Source organism: Acinonyx jubatus, chromosome B4, assembly GCF_027475565.1.
Source record: "Acinonyx jubatus isolate Ajub_Pintada_27869175 chromosome B4, VMU_Ajub_asm_v1.0, whole genome shotgun sequence".
NCBI classification, from domain to species: Eukaryota; Metazoa; Chordata; class Mammalia; order Carnivora; family Felidae; genus Acinonyx; species Acinonyx jubatus.
Window position 1 is genome coordinate 37,352,727 of NC_069387.1, and position 27,121 is coordinate 37,379,847.

The window sequence follows — 27,121 nt, forward strand, 5'->3', positions numbered from 1 at the left end:
TCCCAGCGGAGGGGTCCGCGCCGCAGCTGCCCCGCCGCCCCGCCCCGCCGCCCCGCCGCCGCCGCGCGCGCCCCTCCCCTCCTCCGCCGGCCCCGCCCCCGCCCGGCTCCCCGCTCCCCCCCACCACCCAGTCTCCTCCCCGAGGGGCCGGGGGCAGGGCCGCCCCTCCCTCCAGGTCCCTCCCTCCCTCAGCTGCGCGCATCTCATACCAGCCCTCATTCCGCACATTCCAGGCTTCCTCCTTTCAAACTCCAGGCCAGGGGGCGGGCAGGGCCCGAGCTCCCGGCTCCCGCCGCCCGCGGCCGCGTCCCCCAGGTGAGTGGCGCCCGCCCCGCCGCCGCCCCGCCGCGCGCCCCCACCCCTCCGCCCCGCCGGCCCCCTCGGCCGCGTGCGCCGCCGCTCTTTTCTTCCCCCCCTCGCCCTTCCCGCCCCGGACCTCCCGGCCCGGCCCGCGCCCCCGCTGCCCTCCCTTCCGCCGCCGGCCCCCGAGCTGCCTTCCTCTCTCCCGTTGACTCACTCCTCCAGGAATAGGGAGCTCCCGTGCTTTCCCGTCAGTCCCATTCTGGGAAAACTCCTCCCTCGGCGCGCTCCGCTCCGCTCGGCTCAGCTCGGCTCGGCGCGCCAGCCCCCCGGCGGCGGCGAAGCGCGTGCGGGCCGGCGCGGGGTGGGCTCCGGCCGCCGCCCGCCCTCCTCCCTGCCCGGCCGGTGGCCCGGGCCGCCGCGGGGCCGCGAGCGCTGACCCCTGTCGTCCCGCAGCGCCGTCGCCGCCCTCGGGACCTCGGCGAGGAGTTGGCGCGCGCTGCGGACCCCGTGGAGCCGGCTTAGCGCCTCCGCCCCCCCCCGCCCCCCCGCACCTTGGGACCGGTAAGGCTGCGGCGCGGCGCGGGGACTCCAGGACCTCGCCCGAGGGCCGGCGTCGGCGGTGCGTGAGGAGCTCTCCCGGCACGTGGAGGCGGCGTGGACCTCGGGCCGGGCCGGGGGTGGATGCTCGGGGCTCGCGGGAAGGGGGTCCCGGAAGCCGAAGGGCCCAGAAGCAGAACCGAGAGCAGCGGCGGTCGGAGAGACCCAGCACCCATGCCTCTTTTCTGCCGGGCCCTTTTCCGTCTTGGAAGAGCGAGCCCTGGAGGTAGTGTATTGGCCGGTTTAAGTGCTGAGGCTTTGCGAAAGAGGAGAGCCCTCCGCAGGGTCCCCAGGTCCCCGGGACTTGAGAAGCTTGTTGTATTCTGTGGTGGGGACTAGCTCCAGGGAGGAGAGCTCCCAGACCCGAAGCGCACGTTTCCCAGGGACACGGCCTCCGTGCACACGTGTGGAGAGGGGATTCCGAGCACACAAGGTGGCTGTCGGATGATTTCATGTGACCGCCTGACTGTCCCGTCTCCCTAGGTTTGGGTGTAGGTGATATCTGTTCACATGTGACTCACCTTGTTTGTGTTGAACGTGAGTGTATTTACACTTGAGAGCAGTGCTGCCTATCTGGAAGTCTGAGTGTCTCTGAGCCCTTGTGCAATGCTACGTCTCTGCGTGTGTATTTTTCTGCGAGGATGTTGGTTCTGGGCATGACTGTTCTTCCTCCCTGCATGGCCGTGGGCAAGAGAGTTTGTCTCTGGTGAGGTGTGCAGGGATAATTGGACCGTGGTGCTCGGGAGTGCGGTCCGCGGGCTGCATGCGCCCTGGACTGGGCAGAGCTGGAAGGAAGCTGTGCACACCCGCCTCTTCCAGGCAGCTGTCTTTCTGAGGGAGAGTGGGTGCTGTTCTTGCCTGAAACACTTCACAGAGCAAGATGGTAGAAGGCTAAAGGAAGTGGAGATATTTGTCTTTCCCTGATGGGACAGGTTGTTGACAGAACTGGGGATGTTCGTGGGGGAGGATTCCCCCGCCCCCAGAGGAAACAGTTTTGAATCTTGAAGGGTGTGTAGCCCCTGCTTTTCAAGTTGGCCCCAAGGACAAAGAAGAATGGATGTATACCAGCCTGAACTACTTTCTGCTGGTCCAGCTCTCCTTGGAGCTCCCCAGCAGTCAGATGGAAGAATCCTAGTTCTTTACAACTTGCTAGACCACTCTGCACTTGGCTGTGGGAAGAGAGAGGGGTAACTGCAGGCATGCTTTGGTACCAACCCGGGAGGGAATGGCTGCCTCTGACTTGCTAGTTGACTTGCTAGGGAAGACCCTTCTGGGTGTCTCAGTTTCCCCACCCCTTCTTTTATGCTTTGCTTCCCCGCCCCCCCAACTCCAGTTGGGATTTACCCATTTGAAATATCTTAGAGGTGGGAGCTGGGTGGGGAGGGAGCCACAGATGTCCGGGAGATTGGCAGAAGTGACACAGCATGTGATGGTGTTGGGAGGGGGGGCACAGGCAGACCTGGAATCAGAGTTCTGTCTTCATTCCTACAACAAGGTGATGGGGGGCATAATGTTGAGCATTTCTTGGAAGGAAGGAACAAGATCCTCTCAGAAGGGTGGGGGCTGGTTGCTGCTCCTCCATGCACCTTGAGGATGCAGATGTTTTGGTGGGAGCCACCTCACCCTCTCACCTGACCAGGTGTGTGATTGGGGCTTTGAGGGCCCCGGGTCTAAAGGTAGCATTGATGGAATAGAAAGGGTACAGACTTGGGGCTGGACATACCTGGGTGCAAATCCCGACAGTCACAACTGTTAAGGCCCTCGGGCTTAGTTTCCTGATGAGTAATATGGGAGGGTGGGTTAATTAATATCTATCTAAAACGTTTGTTGTGAAAATTCATTGTTTGCCAAGTATCTAGCACAGTGCATGGCATATTGCAGACTCCAGTGTTTCCTAAGCTTATTTCAGCATGGAACCTCTTTTTTCCCAAGAACTTCTCTGAATACCCTTTGACAAACCTTGCCCTGTTCATTTGTGTTTACTCAGCAAACATGAACTGAGCATTTACCATAGACCAGGCCCTGTGTGATGTTCGTCATCCTTAGGAACCAAGGTAGCTAGTGGCCCAGGTGGAGGTGGGGGCAGGGCTTTGTCACAGGGGCACAGGGTCTCCAACTCCTTTGTTCTTTTTTTTTTTTTTTTTTGATGTTTATTTATTTTTGAGAAGGGGGAGGAGGGGCAGAGAGAGAGAGGGAGACACAGACTCTGAAGCAGCTCCAGGCTCGGAGTTGTCAGTGCAGGTCCTGATGCAGGGCTCGAACTCATGAACTGTGAGATCATGACCTGAGCAGAAGTCAGATGCTTAACCAGCTGAGCTACCCAGGCAGTCCTCCAACACCTTTGTTCTAATTTCAGTTTTGCCTTGACCTCAGGGTGAATCTGCTGAACATTATTGGATACTCTAGTGTTAGCCTCTAACTCTCTCATTTTAAAGATGGGGAAACCGAGGCCCCTAGTGGGACAGTAACTTGCCTAAGATTGCACAACTGGTGAGTCACAGAGCTGGGACTAGAGTCCATTTTGTTTCGACTTTGCATTCTGTCTCCTGCTCTGTGGCTCCCAATGCTCAGACCCCCTAGCCACTTCATCTAACAGGTGTGGAGGCTGGAACAGTCTGGCTTGGCAATGTCTCCCATCCTGTGGCTCAGATAGGAAGCAGAAATTCTCCCCTCCTTCCCAGCAGAAAGCACAGAACTGTAGAATCTGAGAATGCCAACTTTGGAAGGGACCCTCAAAGGGTCTTTAAATGCACCCTCCTTTTTCCTCTCTGGTCTGTACATTACTCAGCCAGGTGGAGAAGGGTCTTCTTATCTTTCTAGATCTTGTGGGATGCAAGTGTCGCAACTTCCCTCTGCCTCCATTCTGGAGTCTTGTACTGGTGACTGTCACACAGCAATACCTGTTGCCTAATCCGTGGCTCCTCTCCTCCTTCTCAGTGGAAGTGGAGGACACGGGTCACCAGCTCTGCTCCATTGCCTTTCCTGTAGTTGAGGTCAGTCTGGGGGCAGTGGGAAATTCAGGGCTTGTGAGGGTGGCTTTACCTTGTCTGTCTTGCTTTGCCCCCCATGACCCTTTGTTGGCAGGGGTTCGGAGGACAGCTCCCTTTAAAGCTCTGAAATTGGAGCTGAACAGCTGCTCTCCTGCCCCCCCCTTCCCCCCCCCCCCCCGGGGGTTTAACCAGTTCAGGGGCCCAGGTGGAGGTGGGGGCAGGGCTTTGTCACTGGGCAGTGCGGTCTCCAACTCTGGAGCTTTTCCTGAACTCTTCTGAAATGACAGTTCTTCCCTTGCTTTTGGTTTTTCCATTTAGATATTAGGGAGATTCGAGTCACCTCCTGGGTGATACGGTCCTGGAGCCTTCAGCTGCTAGCACTGGATCTTTGGGAACATTTCCACTGGAACTCCAGTCCCTAAGATAGGTACCGTGCCCTCCTATCTATAATACAGGCCCTTGGAAAGGCTGGAGGATGGGTCCTGGCTCCCTGTGGTGTGGGCCAGCGCCCTCGCTGAGCTGAGGGTAGGCGGGCCCCCATGGGTGGGGACCCAGCTTCCTTTGACCCAAACTTCATGGGAACAATGGACTTCAGAGGAGTCACCAGGGGCAGGAAATAGGAGCTGTGCTAAGGCAGGGTGACCCTTCTGCAGGATGGGGTTGCATATCCGGCCGAAAGGAAAGGCAGGGTGTTGGGGGCAGTGCAGAGGGCACTGGGTAGGGCCGATGACACATAGGGTGGGCCTCTCCTTCCAAGGGGGCCCTTGACTCAGAGTGAAACCTGAGCTGCTTAGAGCCCATTATTTGATGGAGCCGTCTGCTTTGTGTCTTACCAGCAAAGGTATTGTGGTGTCTGCCAGTGTCAGCTCATGCCAAGCTGACCCCTGCCAGAACCATGAATTCCCCTTCCCTTCAAGCCCTTCAGAGGTCTGCGTGAATTGTCCTGGTTTGAATAAAAGGCTAGTTTTGTTTCTTCCTGGCTGGTCTCCATCTTGGCTTTGAGCCTTGAGTAATAGTCGACGAGGGAGGCAATTTGTTCAGTGGGCAGAGCTCTGGGTGGGGAGGCAACAGGTCTGGGTCAGCTGGACAACATAAAGGGATTTTTTTTTTTTTTTTTTTTTTAAGCCATCTTCAGAGCAAGAAGACAACCAGGACAGGCAGGGGGAGATTCCTGCTTGAAGCAGGTGGTGGAATGTTCTTGGAGGCACAACATACTTATCTTGCCTTTATCTCTGTAAAGGAAGAACAGAGTTGGCAAGAGGGCTAAGGCAGGCTTTGGGAGAAGTGAGAGACTGCACTGAGTTGCCTTTTGTGAATTCAGATGGCCAGGTTCTTACAGATCAGGTTTTGGGGTCCTGATAGCAGCTTCAGGAGTGACCACAGAATCACTCTAGGATCTGGGAGGAGCCCTGACAAATGGGAGCGGGGAGGTAAGGGTAGCAACATAATAAATGTTGTCCTGTTTTATTTCTTCAATGTGGCAAGATGGGGATCCAGGAAATGGCAGGCCGGTAAGCTTCTTATTGATGTGGGGCCTTCAAAAATGACATTGAGATAACTACTAGCCCACATGGGTCACCCTACCAAGTCTTGGAAAACAATCTAGTTTAGGTGGAAGAACGTTTAGTAAGGACTTTGAGTCTAATGAGGTTTCTTGGGTTCAAGAGAAATAAATAGGGTCTGGTTGATGCAGCAGTAAGATGGATTTGTAACTGGTTGAAAGGCTGTCCAGGCTACTCATACTGAGCTCTTGTCACCATGGAGTGGGCAGTCTCTAGTGCTGTGCCACAGAGCTCTCGTTTTGGTTTTGTCCCCTGTCAGTTCTGTGCGTGTCTAGGATAGCAAGAGTATTGGATGACAGGACCAGGATTCAAAGTCATCTTGATTAACTAAATGCTGAGATTAAGCAGAAATAGGAAATGAAGAACCATGTTTTTTCCTGTTAAAATTAATACATACTCATTGTAGACAACTCTTATAAATTCAACAAGAAAAACTGGTACATAATGCCACAACTCAGGTGAGCACAGTTAATATTTTGGTATATGTCCCTTCAAATTTGTGTTCATGCAAATAAATCTGTGTATTTTAACATAATTGCAGTTATACTCTATCCTGTTTTTTTTCCTACTGAATACTATGTAGTGAGTAATATCCCCTATCATAAATAATTTAAAGCTATAATTGTAAGGATCTGGATAATATTACCTCATATGAATATACTTTAATTTCTTTAACTGCACACTCCTGAACATTTTTAAAAATTGTGTTCAATTTTTAGCCATTAAAAATTACTTGACTTTGAGTGATGTTAAATAGGTACACTTATCTCAAGATGAACTCTAATAGATATAAATGTAAAATCCTGCATTTAAGGTCAGAGCATCAATTCTCTCTATATATATAATATATTATATATATAGAATAGGATATATATATATAATATATATTATATATATAGAATAGAATATATATAAATATTATATATAGAATATATAATATATATGTATTATATATATAGAATAGGAATTTACTGTCAATTCTTGTGGAAAAAAACTTGGGGTTTTGGTTGATGAAGCAGGGGAAGGAAAATGAGCATTTATTTTATTTATTAAAAATTTTTTTGTTTAGGGGCGCCTGGATGGCTCAGTTGGTTGGGTGTCCGACTTCGGCTGGGGTCATGATCTCACAGTTTGTGGGTTTGTGCCCCGTGTTGGGCTCTGTGCTGACAGCTCAGAGAAGCCTGGAGCCTGCTTCAGATTGTGTTTCCCTCTCTCTCTGTTCCTCCCCCCGCTTGTACTCTCTCTTTCTCTCTCTCTCTCTCAAAAATAAAGATTAAAAAAAATTTAAAAATAATATTTTTTTTTGTTTTAAATTTTAATTTAATTGATTTTTTTAATTTACATCCAAGTTAGTTAGCGTATAGTGCAACAGTGATTTCAGGAGTAGATTCCTTAATGCCCTTTACCCATTTAGCCCATCCCCCCTCCCACAATCCCTCCAGTAACCCTCTGTTTATTCTCCATATTTAAGAGTCTCTTATGTTTTTGTTTCCCTCCCTGTTTTTTATTATTTTTGCTTCTCTTCCCTTATGTTCATCTGTTTTGTATCTTAAAGTCTTCATATGAATGAAGTCCTATGATATTTGTCTTTCTCTGACTAATTTCACTTAGCATAATACCCTCTAGTTCCATCCACGTAGTTGCAAATGGCAAGATTTCATTCTTTTTGATTGCCGAATAATAGTCCATTGTATACATATATACCACATCTTCTTTATCCATTCATCCATCGATGGACATTTGGGCTCTTGCCATACTTTGGCTATTGTTGATAGTGCTGCTATCAACGTTGGGGTGCATGTGTCCCTTTGAAACAGCACACCTGTATCCCTTGGATAAATACCTAGTAGTGCAATTGTTGGGTCGTAGAGTAGTTCTATTTTTAATTTTTTGAGGAACCTCCCTACTGTTTTCCAGAATGGTTGCACCAGTTTGCATTCCCACCAGCAGGGCAAAAGAGATCCTTTTTCTCTGCATTCTCGCCAACATCTGTTGTTGCCTGAGTTGTTAATGTTAGCCATTCTGACAAGTTAAAAAAATAATTTTTTAATGTTTATTTTTGAGTGAGAGACCGACAGCGATTAGGGGAGGGGCAAAGAGGGAGACAGAATCCAAAGCAGGCTCCAGGCTCCAGGCTCTGAGCTGTCAACACAGAGCCCAACAAGAAGCTTGAACCCACGCACCGTGAGATCATGACCTGAGCCAAAGTTGGATGCTTAACCGAATGAATCACCCAGGTGCCCCGGGATATGAGCATTTATTAAGTGCCTACCAGGTGCCAAGCTTTGTTCTAGACATTTCTGTCTACATCACTTCATTTAATTTTCATGGCAGCCCTGTGAGATAGGGTTTGCTGATTTGTTTTTTTTTTTTTTTAATTTTTAAATTTTTATTTTTAAGTAATCTCTACACCCAACATGAGGCTTGAACTCACAATGCCGAGATCAAGAATCACAGGCTCTACTGACTGAGCCAACCAAGTGCCCCGTTTTGTTTTTTTTGTTTGTTTTTTTTAAATTTTTTTAACGTTTTATTTATTTTTGAGACAGAGAGAGACAGAGCATGAATGGGGGAGGGGCAGAGAGAGAGGGAGACACAGAATCGGAAGCAGGCTCCAGGCTCTGAGCCATCAGCCCAGAGCCTGACGCAGGGCTCGAACTCATGGACTGCGAGATCGTGACCTGAGCTGAAGTCTGATGCTTAACCGACTGAGCCACCCAGGCGCCCCTGTTTTTTTTTTTAATGTTTATTTATTTTTGAGAGAGAGAGAGAAAGAGCGTGAGCAGGGGAGGGGCAGAGAGAGAGAGCAAGAGAGAGAATCCCAAGCAGGCTGTACATTGTTAGCTTGGAGCCCGAGGTGGGGTTCGAACTCATGAACTGTCAGATGATGATTTAAGCAACAATCAAGAGTGGGACCCATAACCAACTGAGCCACCCAGGTGCCCCGTGGTTTTTTTTTTTTTTTTTTTTTTTTTTTTTTTTCACCTTTGCTTTAACAAAAGAGGAGAAAAGTTACCCAGAGATTAATGCTGGGGTTGGAGTTTGAACCCAGGTCAGCCTGACTCTTCCTGTCACCCGTTAAACCCTGAGCCTGTGGGCTAGTGGGGTCGGGGGCTCTGCATCAAGGAAAACCATAGTCTGCTAGGCTCTGTGATGCTCTGGTCACACTGAGAGCCATGTCTGGTTTTGGAGGGTAGATACACCCCGATCTATTCAGTGTTGAGCTTGTAGATATTGTGAGTGTCTTGGTGAAGGGAGGGTTGGAACCTGTGCAGTCCTCAGCGTGCTGTCATTTCTCATTGCCAGAAGTTAGTCCCTCTTTGCAGTAATAGCAGATCAGGTCCAAGGGATCGGAAGTCGGTTTCACTCTAGTACTACATAGACCTATGTGGAGTTTTATAATGTAGAACGACGTAGGTAGAACTTGCTAGGGCTTCTTTGGAGGAAGTTTCTCCAGTGGGTGGGAGATTGCACCAGATGACCTCTAGGGCTTCTGTTTCCTCCATGTGGTCCTGGGCCTCAGTTTCTCTGCATGCAGCAGGTGGGGATTGCCCTGGTGATGAAGGAGATATTTTCCCACCTTGACCTTCTGGGATCCCTGCTGGAGGGAGGTAAAGATAAGCTGTCTCCAAAGCTGGAAGCAAGGCTGAGAAATGTGAGGTGGGAATGTCCAGTCCCAGCAGTTTGAGGAGACCAAATGAGGAGATGTGGGAGTTATTGCCTGGCTCCCCATCACCTTTGGACAAGCTGAATAAGCAGGTGTTAGGGACAGGCTGCACCCCTGAGGCTGGGGCAGGGGAAGATGAGCACAGCATGGGGTAGTGGCTATAAGCACAGACTCCAGACCCATCCTGCCTGATAGAAATACAATGTAAGCCAGATATGTCATTTTATGTTCTCTTAGAGCCACTTTTACAAAGTAAAAAGAAATTGGTAAAATGAATTTTAATAATATATTTTATTAAACAATTGTGTCTAGGGGCAGCTGGGTGGTTCAGTTGGTTAAGTGCTCAACTTTGGCTCAGGTCATGATCTCATGGTGTGTGGGTTTGAGTGCCGTGTCGGGATCTGTGCTGACAGCTCAGCCTGCAGCCTGCTTCTGATTCTGTGTCTCCCTCTCTGTGTTCTCCCCTACTTGCACTCGGTCTCTCTCTCTCAAAAATAAATAAACATTAATTAAAAAAAAAAAATTAAACAGCTGTATCTAAAATACTATCGCTTAAATGTACCATCAATAGTGAAAAAATGTTCATGAGAAGTTCACATTTTTTTCATACAAACTGTTTGGATTCCAGCATGCATTTTACACTTAATAGCGCATCTCAATTTGGACTAGCTGCTGTTCAAGTGCTGAATGGCCATGTGTGGCTAGTGGTTCGTGTTTAGACAGTATAGCATTACAGCCAGCCTGCCTGGGTTTGAATCCCTTTTCTGCCACTTGTCAAGCTATGTGGCCTTGGACAAGTTATCTAACTACACAGTAGCTTATTCTCCTCTTCTGCAAAATGAGGAAAATAATATTAATAGGACCAACCTCTTGCTGACGGGAAGATTACATTAGTTAATATTTGTAATATACTTAGTTTTTTTGCCTGGCATATACTAAACACCATCTAAGTGTTTATCAAATAAATGACCCATAAGTGGTCCTTAAACTCTGGAGGGAGAGGCCTGTGATACGCTGGGAAAAACCCAGTCGTGGAGAGTCCCTGTACGTTACTGGTAGGCTGTGCCTATATCTAGTAGTTCTACAAAATGAAATGCCTTCAGATCAGATGGACCTAATCTACTATTGCTGAAGAGAGGGCCCGCCTTCTGGAAGTGAGAAGAAATGGCAGCACCCGTATAAGATAGGCTCCAATCCTTTGACAGGTATGTCCCGAGCAGCTCTCCTGCTTGGGGCTTGGAAATGTGCTGCGTGACATGGAAGAAACAGAAGGATCTTCCGAAATGCTTCGTCGTAGATTGCGTGACCTCATGTTGGAATGGGGGGTGAGGTCACTTCCAGCACTTGGAGGTTGAAGCAGTAGTCTTGCTGCTTATGCAAGAGAGGAAGCAGAGCTGTATTAGTGGCTTCCGATACCCTCCTCAGGACTCTGCCAGCCCCAACACTGCCTGCTTGCCTCTCTTGGCATCAGCCCCCTCTGCCTGCACCTGCCCCCAGCCAGCCTGCAGTGGTCACAGAGCACCCACAGTGTGCCTGGCACTGTGCCAGGGGCAGTGGGGGAAATGTGGAATGGAAGACCTGGTCTGTGTCCTCAAGAGGCTTGCAATCCTGCATGGGAGACGGACTGCATAGCAAACACTGAACACCTGCAAGATTAAAGAAGGGCTAGTTAGAAGCACAGACTAGCGCTGAGGGGGTGTCTTGTAAAGGTGATTCATTCTGATGGGGCTGGGAGGAATCAGGGAAGGCTTCTCAGAGGAGGAGGCACTTGAGCTGACTTTGAAGGATGGGTAGGGTTGCATGCTGTGTGTGTGTGTGTGTGTGTGAGAGAGAGAGAGAAACAGGGACAGAGGGAGAAATATAGGTGAGAGGACAGGAAAAGTAGTGATTTCAGGGTCATGGTCATGAAATAATCAGAGGAGAGGAGACAGTGGAGCTTTATAAGTGAGGTGGGTTTGAGCCAGGTCCTCTGGGCAGAGTAAGGAGGACTTTTTAAAAATTTATTTTTAAATTCACATACAGCAAAATTTACTCTTCATGGTATACAGTTCTGTGGGTTTTGACAAATGCAAGGCATGGGATTCCCCACCACAGTCAAGATACAGAAGGGCTCCATCTCCAAAAGATGCCCTCACGCTACCACCCTTTGTGGGCTGTCCATCCGTCTCCCCCTCCCCCGCCATGCCCATCCCCTGAGAACATGGATCTGTCCACTCCTGTCATTGTGCTTTTTTGAGAATATCAGATGGATAATCAGACAGTATGGAGCTTTGGGGTCTGTTTCTTTCACTCAGCATAATGCCTTGATTCATCCGGTTGTGTGTATCAGTAGTTTGTTCCTTTTTATTGCTGTGTAGTATTCCATTTTATAGCTACACTGCAGTGTGTTTATCCATTCACTGGCAGAAAGACTTTTCGGTTGTTTCCAGCCTTTGTTGATTTTGAGTAAAGCTGTTGTCAACATTTCTATACAGGTTTTTGTGTGAACACAGGCTTTCATTTCTCTTTCTTAAACACCTAGGAGTGGGATTGTTGGGTCACGTGGTAGCATACATGCAGTGGTTTAAGAAACTGGCAAACTGCCAAAGTGTATATACCCTTTGCATTTCTATCAGCAAAGCAGGAGAGTTCTGTTTCTCCGTATCTTCAACAGCGTTTGGTCTTGTTGGCTTTCTTTTTGTTTTTGTCTTTTTGACATTCTGATAGGTGTAGTGGTAGCTCAGCATGGTTTTAATTTGCATTTCCTTAATAACTAATGATGTTGAACTTTTTTTGTGTTTTTAATTTGCCATTTATGTAACTTCTTTGATGAAACGTCTACCAAATCTTTTGCCTATTTTTCCTCTTGATGGTTATGTTTTGAGAGTTCTTTAATATTCTGGATACAAGTCCCTTGTCAGATGTGTGACTTACAAATTTTTGGAGAAAATTCATTTAAGGAGAGAATCTCCAAAAGAAGATGGTGGGTGTTAGGGACTCTGAAAGCAAGGAAAGAGTTTGGTGCCCTGAGCCTTGGCCTTTCTTCAGAGGCAAAGGTGGGCCCAGGAGGATAGACGGCGGGGAACACCTACAGAATGACTTAGGAAGAGGAAAGGAGGAAGGAACAGGGCCTTCTATGAAGTTCTGTTCCTGGCTTAGCACCTGCAGTAGAGTATACTTTGAATAGGAGGTGCACGTAGCTTCTTAGTTTGCTAGGACCTTCCCTGACTGGCTGCTATGCCTGGTCTACTCCTCATTGCCCCTGGCTCAAGCTGGGCCGGCCCCATCCAGAACAACAACTGCTTGTGCCCAGTCTGGGTACCAACCATTTATATGGCCTTGTTTCCAAACTGGATGACCACTGCATTCTGGAATGGGAGGTGGAATGATTGTTGGGCCTGCAGGGGTAAGCCACTGGGTAGCTGTGTGGCTGGTGCAAGAGAGAATCAGTGCAGTGAGTTTTCTGGGTCAGGCTGGGTCCTCGGTGATGGTGACCTCAGCCTAAGATCTGAGGGCTTTGGGCCATTAGAATCTCCAGAGCATTGTGATTGTCATCTCTGTCCCTGTCCAGGCGGGGTAGCTCTGGGACAGAACAACATTTCTGTGAAAGACGACCAATGGTAGCATAGGTGCTGCCTCCTGCCTCTTGGCCAAGTCCAGTCCAGCATGTCCCCTGCTTTTGTGTCTTGGCAGCTATGGCACTGTCCAGATGCTAGAGCCTTCATTCTTCCCAGGGGTAGGCCTTTTCCAGAGGCCTACAGGTGGAGAATGGGGCAGAGCTGAAGATGGGTCCTGCTTTCTTGCGGCTGCTAAGGCTGGCTGCCTGGTTACCTCTATGGCCCTATAGGCTCCCCGTGGCTCCCTGATGCTCTGGACCTTGGAGGGCTGTTCCTCAGCACTGAGAGCTCCTGCGTGGGCGGGGTGTGCACCTAGAGCCCCCACCCATGGTGCCTTGTGCTGCTTGGGGGCCCAGTGTGGGCATACCCTTGGGTCCTGGCAGGGTGAGGTATGGCATGTCTGTCTTTGGCAAAGCAGCTGATTGGGGCAAACCCACCCAAGGATGGGGAAAGCAAGCATTTGTTGAGCAGCACACTGGGCTCATGTGAAGACATTGGTTCTGTCGGTGCCCAGGGAGAGTCACTGTTTGATGGGATTCAGTGGCCAGTCTGTTAGGCAAAGACTCTCCAGCTCTTGAGATCTACTTTGAGATCTGAATCTTTCCTTCCTTCCTTCCTTCCTTCCTTCCTTCCTTCCTTCCTTCCTTCCTTCCTTCCTTCCTCTTTCTTTCTTTCTTTCTTTCTTTCTTTCTTTCTTTCTTTCTTTCTTTCTTGTTTACTTATTTTTGAGAGAGAAAGAGAGAAAAAGATAGGGCATGAACAGGGGAGGGGCAGAGAGAGAGGGAGACACAGAATCTGAAGCAGGCTCCAGACTGAGCTGTCAGTCAGCACAGAGCCCAACACGGGGCTCAAACTCATGAACCGCGAGATCATGACCTAAGCTGAAGCTGGACCCTTAACCGACTGAGCCACCCAGGCACCCTGATCTGAATTTTCGTAGGCCTATCTAAGGTGAAGTCAGCTAGTTTGGTTCAGTACTTTTGCCTCTCCAGAACTTTCATAACCTTTGCTTTATTTTAGAATCCAGAAGGGGCGCTTGGGTGGCTCAGTCAGTTAAGCGTCCCACTTAATGGTTCAGGTCATGATCTCGCGGTTTGTGAGTTTGAGCCCCGTGTCGGGCTCTGGGCTGACAGCTTGGAGCCTGGAGCCCGCTTCGGATTCTGTGTCTCCTCCTCTCTCTGCCCCTCCCATGCTCATGCTCTGACTTTCTCTGTCTCTTAATAATAAATAAATGTTAAAAAAAAAAAAATCCTGAAGAAAGGCCCCAAGGAGAAAAAAGTGCAAGCCTTACTCTCCTTATCTTTAAAAAAAAAAGGGGGGGGGTGGTGCCCGGGTGTCTCAGTTGGTTAAGGGTCCAACCTAATTTTGGCTCAGGTCACGATCTTATGGTTTGTGAGAGTTTGAGCCCTCTGTCAGGCTCCGTGCTGACAGTGCAGAGCCTGCTTGGGATTCTCTCTCTCCCTCTCTCTGTGTGCCCCACTTCTGCTTGCTCGTTCTCTCTCTCAAATAAATATACTGAAAACAATAAAAAATAAATTAATAGCCTAACCTCTCCCATTCCTTTATTAGTATTATTATTATTATTTAAAAAAATTTTTAAGTTTATTTATTTATTTTGAGAGAGAGAGAGAGAGAGAGAGTAGGGGAGGGGCAGAGAGAGAGAATCCCAAGCAGGCTCCATGCTGTCAGCACAGAGCCCAGTGCGGAGCTTGAACTTGCCAACGACAAGATCATAACATGAACTGAAACCAAGAGTCGGATGCTCAACCGACTGAGCCACACAGGCGCCCCTGTATTTTTTTTTTTTTTTTTTTTTGAGCAGTTTCAGGATTACAGAAAAATTGAGCAGAAAGTACAGTTTCTTCCCTTCTCGCCTACTTACTCCTATTATTGACATCTTGCACTGGTGCAACATATTTTTTACGTTGATGAACCGGTACTGATATGTTATTATTAACTCAAGTCCATAGTTTACATTGGGGCTCACTGTTTGTGTTGTGCTTTCTCTGGGTTTTGACAGGTGAATGTCCTCTCTCCACTATTATAGAATTCTACAGAAGAGTTTCACTGCCCTAAAAACTTCAGTGCTCTGCATATCCCTCAGTGTTGCCTTTTCCAGAATGTCATGTGGTTGTGATCATGCAGTATGTGTGTAGCCTTTTCAGATTGGCTTTTGCTTAGCAATACGCCTTTAAGGTTCCTCCATGTCTTTTAGTCACTTGATAGTTCATTTCTTTTTATCACTGAATGATATTCCACTTTCTTTCCCCACCTTTTCTTTGTGTGAGTGGGGACACCAAGGTCCAGATAGGGGAAGCGAATCTGTGGCAAGGCTGAGCTCGGAGCAAGGTTGGTTTACCTTCCTTCGAGACCTGTTTGGCGGGGGGCCTTCTGTGCAGGCACTGTTGCCGGGACCGAAAGCCCCATCACCGCATCACCAGAGTCTTTAGTGGCTCTGGGGCCAGCGCTGGGGTGGAGTGGGGTGGGGAGTGGAGGGCCGTGGACACCCACTTGCTGTGATGTGGATGTGTTAGGGCCAGGTCCATAGACACCCATGTTCCTGGCTGCTTGGAAGGGATGGATGGGGCAGTGTCCCAGGTTGAGTTCCTGGGAAGCTGGATCCGTGTTCTCATTTACCCTGCTTGCCCCTCCTGAGGTTGAGGGTTCTGAGCACAGACTCTGTGCTGCCCAATGGGGCTGATGGCTTGGGGCTACATCCGTATATTTACCGCTGCCCCTCCCTGTTGAGGCTCCTCCCACCGACCTGCTCCCTCTTCACCCTTACCTCTTCTTGTACCCCTCATTCCTCCTGCTTCTCTCCTGTCCACTGTGTCCCAGAGAAAATTCCTTCTCCCTGGTTCTTGCCCCCCTCCACCATCCTGCCAAGAACCCCGAATGTTTGAGGAGCCCTGTCGAGAGCAGCTTCTGTGCCTGCACATTGTGGATACAATTGAACTTAATCCTCACAACAGTCCCATGAGGAGATGACATTATTACCTCTGGCATGTATTCAGGGGGACGGACTCAGAGAGGTTGAGTAGCCTGCTCAAGGCCCAGCCAGGATCTGAGCTGGGCCTCTGACTCCAGAGCCCAAGCAGGCACCCCTCTCCTGGCCTGGTGGGTTGGCTCTCAGTGACTGGTTCCTTCCGATGCATGCTTACACTGCTGGGGTGGTGGGGTCCTCCTTTGTCCTTTTTCTCACCTCTCCCCACTCCTGTCCTGTCAGGGAACAAGGTGTGATCAGTTAGCTTCACACTGAAAGGTCAGTGAGGGTGGTGGTGGTTCACACACAGTGTGCTGTGTTTCAGCTTCTTTACCTGTTATATCTCAGTCCTTCATCTCTGCCAGGGCAGTCTTCTCATCCCTGTTTGAGAGATCAGGAAACAGAAGCTTTGGGGAGGTTAAAGAAGTTCCTGATCGGCTGCACAGCTGGTAGGATTTTCATTCAGCTTGTACCACTCTGAAGCTGCTCACAGTGGCCCGGCTCGTGTCATGCTTTCCCCAGGGCCTTGTGTGTGTCAGCAGAGGAAGAGGAACTCCTTAGAGCTAGGGAGGCTGCTCCTGGGGTGCAATTGGGACACCCAGGTTTTGTGCAGTTTTATTATTTTTATGATAAAAATATTTTATTATTAATATTAAAATTAATATTAATATTAAAATATTATGATAAAAATATTATATGTATGTATTACTTCGGACATCCAGTAAGCCCTAGCCAGCCTTCTAAAGTCACATTGGGGCCAGTTTTTTTCAGCTGAGTATATGGCTCAGTTCAGGCCATGTAGGCCCATTTGTCCACTGGATTGTTTTCTCCTCTTCTGTTCCTTCTCCTTCTTTTCATCCGCAGGGACTCCCCACCCATGACCCAAACACTGCTGTCTTTGTCTCTTTCATTTCTAGCTATAACTAGGCCCTTTTCCTGTGTTTCCTATATTTTAGGCCCACGTCTCCTGAAGTGTCTCCTGATCCCCTTCTCTGTCCTCATCTTTTTCCCTTCTGTCTCCTGGTGCACTTAAAAGGATTGTTGTAAAATCAGTGGAAGCATAGAATTGTCATTCTGTGACTGGCTTATTTGACTTAACATAATGTCAGGGTTCATCCATGTTGTAGCCTGTGTCAGTACTTCATTCCTCTTTTTAGGCTGAATAATATTCCATTGTATGGATATGCCACATTTTGTTTGTCCCTTTGTCTTTTGATGCTCATTTGGGTGGTTTCTACCTTTTGATGTTTCTGTCTCCACTAGATGTGGTATTCCCAAGGCCTTGAGCTCAGCATCTATTAAAATCCTATCCCCACCCCCTAAGATATTCATCTATAATTGTTTAATCTGTTACCCTCCATGGGTACACCTGATTCTTATTAGGTCCCTATGAGCATCTAGTGCAATGTTTTCAACTGATGAATTCATAACCCTTGTTTTATGTGTGTTTCTGTTCAAAGACACCTTATTGAATATGTGTCACTGATTTGGGATGCCTGGGTGGCTCAGTCAGTTAAGTGTCTGACTTTAGCCCAGGTCATGATCTCACGGTTCGTGAGTTTGAGCCTGGTGTCGGGCTCTGTACTGACAGCTCAGAGCTGGAGCCTGCTTCAGATTCTGTGTGTCCCTTTCTTTCTGTCTCTCTCCTTCTCATGCTGTCTTTCTCAAAAATAAATAAACAATAAAAAAATATATGTTACCAATTTACTACCATTGAAGTCACAGCCAACAGCATTATTAGTCAACCTGAACGAAGCTTATCAGACTCACATGTCTTCTCCATAGGGCACATGGCAGCCTTCTTGTACATAGGAACGCTAGCCAGCGCTGCAGCACTGCTCTTGGGGCCATTTTAAACTGCGAAATCAGTAACAAAAAGCATAAAATTGCGAAAAAAGTGGCACTGAATAGACGGTGAAAAGGACACTTGAGTACACTGTGAGAGCTGGAGCCGGAAAGCAGAGTACAGCCTTGGTCGACCTCAGGTGGGAGTGTGTATGATGGTAACTCACATTTTTGGCTGTGCAGAGTGTGTACATTTCTCCAAATAACCACAGAAGCGCTGCAAGTATTGATGTAGGAGTTATAGATTTTAGTAGGTAGGTGGATTTGCAATACAGAATTTGTGAATGTTCTGTGAATAATCAGGAGCTTCACAGGGAACTCTGGGCCCCTGCACCCACTAGGCTGAAGGATGTTGAGGGCAGGACCATGTCAGTTGTGACCTTGTACTCAAGGCCTGGCATATAGTAGTTGTTCAATATATAGTTTTAAATGAATGAATGAAAGACTCAAAGGACTAAATCCCTTATGGGGAGGTGTTGGGCATGAAAATAGGAGGGAACGATCTTTTTGGCTGGGGAACCTGCTTATCCACATGTGGGTCACCTGCTGCCCTCCTTCCTAGGAACCAACTTTCTCTCCTCTTTGAGAGGCATCCAGATGATGGGCATGGCAGTTTTACTTGTGTGGCAAGAAAGCATGGGGCTGAGGCTTGGTTCTAGTCCCGGTTTTAATGAGCCGTGGGGCCTTTTGGCAAGTTGTTTTACCTCGTAGGGCCTTAGTCCCTGTATCTGTAAGATGGAGGGCAACTTTCTCTTTTGGGGTTTTTCTCACACACACAAACCTTGGGATGCCTGCATCTCCCACCTGGGACCTTTGCCAGAGGCTGTGGGGGCTGTGGGGCCCGTATGCCTCCAGCTCCCCTTACCTGGTCAGTCCTGGAGCTGGTACCTGTCCCTGTTACGCTTTACAACTAACTTAAATCCCACATGGTGTAGAATCAGCATCCCGTTGTTCACAGAACTGTTGGCAAAGAGGTTCAAGCAGCATTGCAGTGGGCAAGCGGCAGTTTGCTGAGGGGAAGGGACTGAGCCTTGCCACTTGGAGCTTTGGGGTTTGGGCATAGCACTGCACCTGGGGGGCCCCAGCATCATCATCTGAAATCAGCGGTACTAGCCTCCTCAAGGGGGTGTTGGGAGGATTGGAGGAGATATTATAGTCAAGTGCTTAGCCCCGTGCCAGGCACAGAATGGGTATGTAAAAATGGTACCTTCTAGTCTTAATATGAAAATAGTTCTCTCTTCGGTGAGCAGAATGTCAGTCCCTCAGTGCCGGTGCTTCCTTGACTGCTCGCCCTCTCTGCCACGAGTGTTGGGCCACCTGAACCTGTCCTGCAGTTTATCTGCCCAGTGCATGGGGGCCGTGCACTAGGGGAGGAGGCAGCACTGTGTGTTGGGGAAGTGGGCCTCCCCGCTATGGCCTAGCCCTGCCTGGAGGCTGGGTTCTCTCTTCTTCCATCTCTCAGCCTCTGCAGTTACAACTAAGCAGCCAGTCTTCTAGGCACCTTGGGGGCTGTAAATTTGCCCTGCTCCTCGGACATTGCCGACTGGTAAAGAAGACATCAACTAGAATCAGGACAGAGACCTCTGAGGAGGCCCAGTGAGTAGTTCAGACCTGAACTACTTTGTGGGTGGGGCCCGGGGCCAAGGCAGGCCCTGGCTTGAGCTGTGTGCCTTGTACCTGATTCCTCCGAAGCCACTCACCCTCTGTAGCACTCAGCCTCCCTCCCCCATCTAAGTTCCCTGAGGGCCCGAACCCATTTCTCCAGAGTTGAGTCCCCAAAATAGGTACGCAGGTGGTTTTTTAAAAATGTATTTTTCTTTTTAAAAAATTCACCTTTGTTGAGGTATAAGTGACTTAAAATTGTAAGATATGTTAAGTGTGCATTGTGGTGACCTGATATTCATACACATTGTGAAAGGATCCCCCCTCATCTGCTTAATTATCACATCTGTCACCTCATGTCTTTCTTTTTGGTGAGAACATTTAAGCTGTATTCTCAGCAATTTTCAATGATACGATACAGTGTTATCGGCAGTAGTCACCCCATTCTACACTAGATCCTCAGATCTTATTCAGCTTGTAGTTGAACCACCTCCCCCCACTTCTCCTACCCTCAGCAGATGGTTGTTAATGGACTGGTGTCAGGAAGGAGGCCCACCCTAAGCAGGAAGTCATTGTGAGTAAACTTGGGGTTCAGGGGTTGCTGAGGAGACCAAAGGGGCTAGAGGGGAGAGAGGGGATGAGTCTGGCATCCGCTGTTCCTGATTTCCCTTCCTGTTCTTACTAAGAAATGAGGTCAGGGCAGTGAAGACTTAGAGATCTACTGCAACCCCCCAAATCAGGGAGCTTGCACAGAGCTCTGCATCTTGTACTTGTGGTTCAGTGTGTGTAGCACTGTTTGGCACTCGTACGGTTGGGCCCAGTCTCCAGAGTCTAGTCCAGTGGGAATAGCCAACGTAATGATGGGAGGGCTCATTCTTGTCTCTGCTCTGAAATGTATTGATACAAAGGATCCACACTGCATCCAATGTAGATGTTCTATAACCACAACTATGGTGGATTGAACAAAGCACCTGAGGTTCAGAGACATAACTCCACTGGCCTCGGTTACCAAGCCTTGCAGATAAGCCCACCAGCCTGAAGAAGGTCTCATGCTCTCAGATTGAGGCAGAAGCTGCTAACTACTTTAGCAGCTCCCTCTGCTTACTCTAACTTTATACTTCTGAGACTCATATAGTGGGAGATGGGATGGTTCTCCTGGAAAGAAATCCCATTTTCTCTTTCCTCTCAGCTTATTTAAAGAGTCATTGGGATAAAGGTGGCCATTCTTTCCAGGGGCCCCAGGAGAGCATCAGAGTAAGAGCTGAGGCAGGTGTGCTGGATGTCAGGGCGCACGGGTCATGAGGACCCTGATGGAGCTGGAGCCGTTAGCCTGGATCCCAGAGCTCTTGGAATCTGAGTCGGGAGACAAGGGGCAGAGAGAACCGTTTCTACCCTCATAATTGGGCAGGGAACTCAGGGCCCCTCTGAACTGTTTCTCCTTTACTCTGGATGATACCAGGCAAGTGTCATAAACTTTGAGTTTCAGTCTCCATCACTTCCGATTTGGGGTCGGGAGCACAGGGAGGAGGTTATAACATGCATTGACCCTCAACAAGTTAGAGATACTATGATAAAAGGAAATGAGTGGGAGATTTGTTCTTGACTGAGGAAAGGGAATCAGTGGGATAACTGGTACTACCTAAAGTAGGGTGACATCTATCTAAATTCCCAACACTGAGCCAGGAGAGTTGGGGGAGGTGCTAATGTATAAGAAATAATTATGTGCTCAGGTAGCTCACAGACCAGTGGGGAAGTAGGTGAATACAGATCAGGCACTGTCCTGTGTTGAGTTGCATCTTGGGGGTTCTGCAGGCTAGGGGGAGAAGGGTAGAGCTTAGTGGTCCCTGATGGACATGGAAGGGTACTGAAGGGGTGGGCTTTTGAGCAGGAGATGGAGATTTTGATTGAGGATATGGCCCTGGAGCAGGCAGGGGACAGGACCAAAGGGGATGAGGTCTGGTTCTTCAACTTTCTCAGGGCAAGCCATTTGCCCTCCCTGAGGCTTCGTTTCTCCATTTATAACCTGGGGATCCTGATCCCCTTCTTCTCCTGAAAGTGTTTTTGGGGAGTTTATTCTTCTCATTATTAAAAAGATCTTAATAAAAGCCTGTGAGTTCTAATTCTCCTGAAAATTCCTGAGTAACTGGCATCTGTGGTCCCTAGGGTGGAGCTGAGTGTTGTTTGGGCCTGGAGCTGGCATTGGGTGGGCCATCTGGTGGGCTTTTGGGTGGGGCTGGGGGCAGAACCAGAGGCCTCCAGGCCAGGCCCTGGAAGCTAAGCCAAGGATTATTTTTATTCCTCTGTTCATGGCACATGGCCCAGGCATAACTGTGCCATCTGTCCTCCCCTCCTGCTCTCGTCCTGGCAGGCCCATGGGGTCATTGTGGAGGGTTTGGGGAAGGAGGGGGAGTGGGGCTCCTTCTCTGGACTGGTGTTGGCTTACCCTCCATTCTACTAGCTGCAGGGCCTAGGCTGTGTGGGAGGTTTGCCTGGTGAGGGAAGGCAGCTGCCAGGCCTGGGGCCGTGGGCAGTGAGGCTGGGAGAGGCCAGCCAGTGAGAGCTATGGCCTGGGGGCAGCAGGGACACACAGGGCTGGGAGCAACTCCATTTCAGTCACAAATCCCCGGGCTTGGGGCCTTGGTTGACCCCCTGCCTTGCTTGCCCTGGGATGGACCCAGTCTTGGGAACACAAAGCGCAGGTCCTCAAAAACCTCACTTGTGGGGCAGTATCTGACAGGACTCTCTGGTTTTCCCCAGGTCTGGTGGTCCACTGGGCTGCCCTGGGCCCAACTAATACAGGGGCTGAACGTGCTTACTTCACCTGGCTGGTCTAGCTCAGCTGTGGTGAAAGAGGGCCCAGAGACCCTGGTCTCTACTCCTCAGAAAGGTTTACATAGTATCAGGGAGGTTGGGCCTCCCTCCTTTCCTTCTCTCCTTTCTGGACTTCATAGCACCCTCCATCTGGCTTGGGGTAACCATTTGGGTTTAGTGCCAGGTCCCAGAAGAGAATCCAGGCTGAAGTTAGGACATACAAGACTTTAAGTATTAATATTATTTATTTATTAACATTAATCAATACTAGCTGAAGGTATATGTATCTGTTAGGTCCTGTTAGGACTTTAGACCTTCCACGTGAGGCATTATTTGTAGCTTAGATAATGATGGTGACAATGAATATAGCTCTTACTGAGCACTGACTCTACGTCATGCCCCATGCTAGTTAACATCAGATCTTGTTGACCAGCATATGGGATATCTCTCCGTGGCAGGTCAGTTCTCCAGCCTTCTCTGAGCAAAGCCACAGGTGAAAGTCTGCATGGTAGGAGCGGTCCCAGAAGAAGTGGAGGACCTGGGCAGTGAATGTGAGCCACAGGCACTGTAGGACAGAAAGGACCTTAGATCCCAATCTAAGAAATGGACGAATTTGACAATGGTCCCACGGTTGCTTATAACACTGGAACTAGAACCAGTCTCTTGATGCCCAGACATCACACTTTCATTTTACAAACCTCCAAAATAAATCCCAAAGGGATTAACCTACAACTGAAGCTCTCCCCCTGGTGTGCCAAAGTCCGGACATTTACTGATATTTTTTTGGCTTCCTGACACTAAACACAGAACAGTTCATTTTCCCCACAGGGAAATCATTACTTCACAAAAAACACTTAGCAAATCTCTACTCATTTATTCATTCTTTTGTTCTTCGCATTGTGCAGTGTGCTGAGGACTTAGAGAAAGACAACCATCCCCACCCTCGTGGAGTCTGACGTATGGTGGAGGCCCATCATTCATGGGAGATGGAAGGGTCAGATATGTAAAGCATGGGGACCTGTTGGAGCTCAGAGGTGGGTGCCTAATCCAGACTTGAGGTCTGGGTCATCCTCCCAGAGGAAATGACATTTTCGCTGGACCTTAAAGATGCGTAGGAGTTAGGTGAGGGAGGGATGGGGAGGAAGGCTGCAGGCAGCCCTTCCAGGTATAAAGAGCTTATTATGTTAATTGAGTGTGGGGGTTAGGGCCGGGTGCAAAGAAGAGAGTATAGAGGACCGTGTAGGTGCATGGAAGGTATGGCAGGAGAGCAGGAATCAGTTGATGAAGGGCCTTATAAAATCCTATTGTGGAACATATCATTTTATGTAAGATTATGGGAAAGCCATTGAAAGATTTTAAGTAGAGGAATCACATGATCAGATTTGTATTGTAGAAAAATCACTGTGGCTGCAGTGACGGATTATGGAGTCTACATGGGGTTGGCACAGTCATCCAGGTGAGCACTAGCGGAAGCTTGGATTAGGGCTTGAGATAGAAAGAGATGTGGCTTCAAGAAGACTTTTAGGAGATAGGATGTGGTTGTTAATTATTTATGGAGATAAGAGGGAAAAGTCAATACATTCTTAGATTTCTGGCCTCTGGGTGGATGGCGGTGTCATTTCTTGAGAGACACAGAGGAGGAGGAGGAGGACCAGGACTCACTGGCAAGCTGAAAATTTGGTTTTGGACATGCTGAGTTTGAGGAGCTTCAGAGAAGGCTGATTAGGACTGCCTGGTAAGCAGTTGCCATATATGCCCAAACTCAGGAAGGACGTACAGATTTGGGAATCAAAAATATACAGTGGGAATGTAAGCTGTGGGTGGGGATCCCCCAGGGGGTATGTATGGGGTTTTGAAAGGAGAGGTCAGGTCAGAACCCTGAGGAAAACATGTAGGGAATGGGTCTGGCAAAATATGAGACCAAAGAGAAGAAAGGAAGGGTGAAGACAGTGAGTTAAGACAACTTGAGAATGGTCTTTGTTCTTCCATGTATTTTGAGATCAGCTTGTTAAGTTTTATGGAAGACCTTGTGGAATTTTTTTTTTTTTTTAATGTTTTATTTGCTTTTGAGAGAGAGAGAGAGAGAGGCAGAGTACAAGCGGGGAGGGGTAAAGAGAGAGGGAGACACAGAATCCGAAGCAAGCCTCTGGTTCTGAGCTGTCAGTACAGAGCCCGACACGGGGCTTGAACCCACGAGCTGTGAGATCATGACCTGAGCTGAAGTCGGATGCTCAACCGACTGAGCCACCCAGGTGCCCTGAGACCTTGTAGAATTTTTAATCATAATTTCATTGAAATTATTTTTTTGGTAAAGATTCAACATCTTTATGATATTTTCCCATCCAGGAGCACAATTTTCCTCTCCATTTATTTAGGCATTTTATGTCTTTCAAAACCATTATGATTTCCTTTGTCTCACCTATTGTTAGATTTATCAGTAGGTAAATTACTACTTTGGTTTCTAAATGGAATATTTATTTATTTTTCTTAAAAAAATTTTTAAAATTATTTTTGAGAGAGAGAGAGAGAGACAGAGTGCAAGCTGGGGAGGGGCAGAGAGCGAGACATACACAGAATCCAAAGCAGGCTCTGGGCTCTGAGCTGTCAGCACAGAGCCCCATGTGGGGCTTGAACTCATGAACTGTGAGATCATGACCTGAGCCAAAGTCAGACGCTTAACCAACTGAGCCACCCAGGCTCCCCTCTAGACGGAATATTTTTAGAAATTAGTAAGATATGCCATCTTACTTCTGGTATCAAAGAATGTAATTGTAATTTGTGAAATCCCTTCAGTCTTCTATTGTGATTCCTTATAATAACGACAGTTTACTTCCTTTTTTCCAATCTTGAGATCTGTCTTGTCCTACTGTGTTGGCTAGGACTCTAGTACAGTGTGAGTATAAATGTTGAAAGTGATATCTTATTTCTGAATTTAAGGTAATGCTTCTAGTGTTTAATCAGTAAGTGTTGTGCACGTTAAAGTTCTGGTCACCAGTTCCAATGTGCGTGTGTGTGAGTGGGGTTGGGGGGTGAGGACGTTCCTACACTAATCAACAAGTCTCTAGCACCAGTTGGGTGTCCTACAATTCAGTTCTGACACTGTCTACCTGGAGGTAGCATCATATCCCACAGGTTAATGGCTTATCTCATAAGACTGCCCCCCAACCCCAGATACCAGTGGCAAGCCCAGGTTATCACTGGTTATACATTGGAAGTTCTAGTAACCCCTCCTTGAGTTCAACTGGTTTGCTAGAGTGGCTCATAGAATTCAGAGAAACACTTTACTTACTAGATTACTGGTTTATTACAAAAAATACGTAACTCAGAAGAGTCAAGTGAAACAGATACATAGGGCAAGGTCGGGGGGAAGGCATAGAACTTCCATAACCTCTACAAGTATGTGCCATTCTCCCCAAATCTCCATGTGTTCACCAACTCAAACTCTCGGAAGCCCCTCCTTTTTTGTTTTTATGGAGGCTTCATTACATAGACACAATTGATTAAATTATTGGCCATTGGCAATTAATACAACCTCTAGTCCCTTTCCCTTCCCTGTACTTTGCAAAAGGGGTGGTGGTGTGGGACTGAAGGTTCCAACCCTCTAATTACATGGTTAGTTCTCCTGACCACCAGCCTTCATCCTTAGATACATGCATTGCAAAAGTCACCACATTCACATAATAAGACACCTTTATCATTCTCATCTCTTTGGAAATTCCAGGGGTTTTAGAAGCTCTGTGCTAGAAACTGGGACAAAGACCAGATACACATTTCTTGTTATAAATCACAACATCACAGTAGGGTTTTGGAAGATGCCATTTGTCACATTTAAGGAAGTTTCCTTGATTACAGAGTTTGCTAATAAGTATTTTTTATTGTGACTGGGTCTGGAATTTTAGCAAATGCATCTTCAGAATGTATGGTTCAGAAACATGGTTTTTCTTGCATGTACATATATACACGTGTGTGTATTGCATGACCAAACGTAGCCACCATCATTGTTATTGTTTTTATATAGTTAATATTGTTTAGATTCATTTTTATTTTACCATAACTTTGCTCACCTCTTCCATGTGTGTCATGCTTTCTTTTCCTAGAAGCTCCCTTTAAAAAAATACCTCCTTTACTGTTTTTTTTTTTTTTTAAGTGAGGGTCTGTTAGTAGTAAATTCTCTCCATCTTTGTCTAAAAATGCTTTTTTTTAAAAAATGTTTACTCTCGAATGATATTTTGGTTGGGCTTTTAATTCTGGGTTAACAGTTATTTTTCTGTCAACAGTTTAGAGACATTAACTTGGGTCCTCCTGTGCTACTGTTGAGAAGTTCACTATCTGTATATACAATTAACATCATAGTCCTTCCTTTGTAGGTGATTTGTCTTTTTTCACTCTGGATGCTTTTAAGATCTATTCTTTGTTTTTGGTATTCTGCAGTTTCCTTACAGTATGTGTTCATTTTATTTTAATTTATCCTGGTTAGGATTCAGTATGGTTCCTTAATTGGAGGATTCATGTATTTCATTATTTCTGAAAAATTTCCTTGCCATTATCTTTTCAAATTTTGTTCTACTTCACTTTCTGTATTCTCTCTTTCTGGAATGCTAATTGGAGGTATGTTGAAGTACCTTATTTTGTTCTCCTTTGCTCTTTATCATCATTACAAAAATACATTTCCCGGTAATATCTTAAGATATTTTTTCCAGGTTCTTCTTTCTCCGGCTGTATCTAATGTGCTGTTAATCTCAGTTAAACCATTGAGTTTTTTAATATATATTTTTTAACATTTATTTATTTTTGAGAGACAGAGTGAGACAGACATGAGTGGGGAAGGGGGGTGCGGTGCACAGAATCCAAAGCAGGATCCAGGCTCTGAGCTGTCAGCACAGAGCCCGACGCGGGGCTTGAACTTACGAACTGTGAGACCATGACCTGAGCCGTAGCAGGACAATTAATTGACTGAGCCATCCAGGTGCCCCAAATGATTGAGTTTTAACTTCAGTGACTAAAATATTTATTTGGTTCTTTTTCCAGTCTGCTTTGTGTTTTTTGATTGTGTCTAATTCTTTCTCATGTTTCCAATTCCTTATTTAAGTCGATAATTATTTGAAATACCATTATATAATAGTTTTTATCTGATAGTCCAGTTATCTCTAGTTCTTGGGGCTCTA

General features: G+C 47.6%; 1 protein-coding gene across 9 annotated transcripts in view; it reads left to right on the forward strand.

Moving 5' to 3' along the window:
- The first annotated feature begins 227 nt into the window (after positions 1–227).
- Positions 228–27,121, forward strand: part of TEAD4 (TEA domain transcription factor 4) — a 69,370-nt gene continuing 42,476 nt past the window's right edge. For 5 of the 9 annotated variants that reach the window (XR_008300057.1, XM_015061439.3, XM_027074053.2 and 2 more), the window contains exon 1: positions 929–1,126. Coding sequence is in view for 7 of the 9 variants with exons in the window: in XM_015061439.3 (XP_014916925.3) it covers positions 985–1,126 (142 nt within the window). In the remaining 2 variants the exon portion in view is untranslated. The other 4 variants (XM_027074054.2, XM_015061438.3, XM_053225719.1 and 1 more) reach the window with 4 other exon arrangements.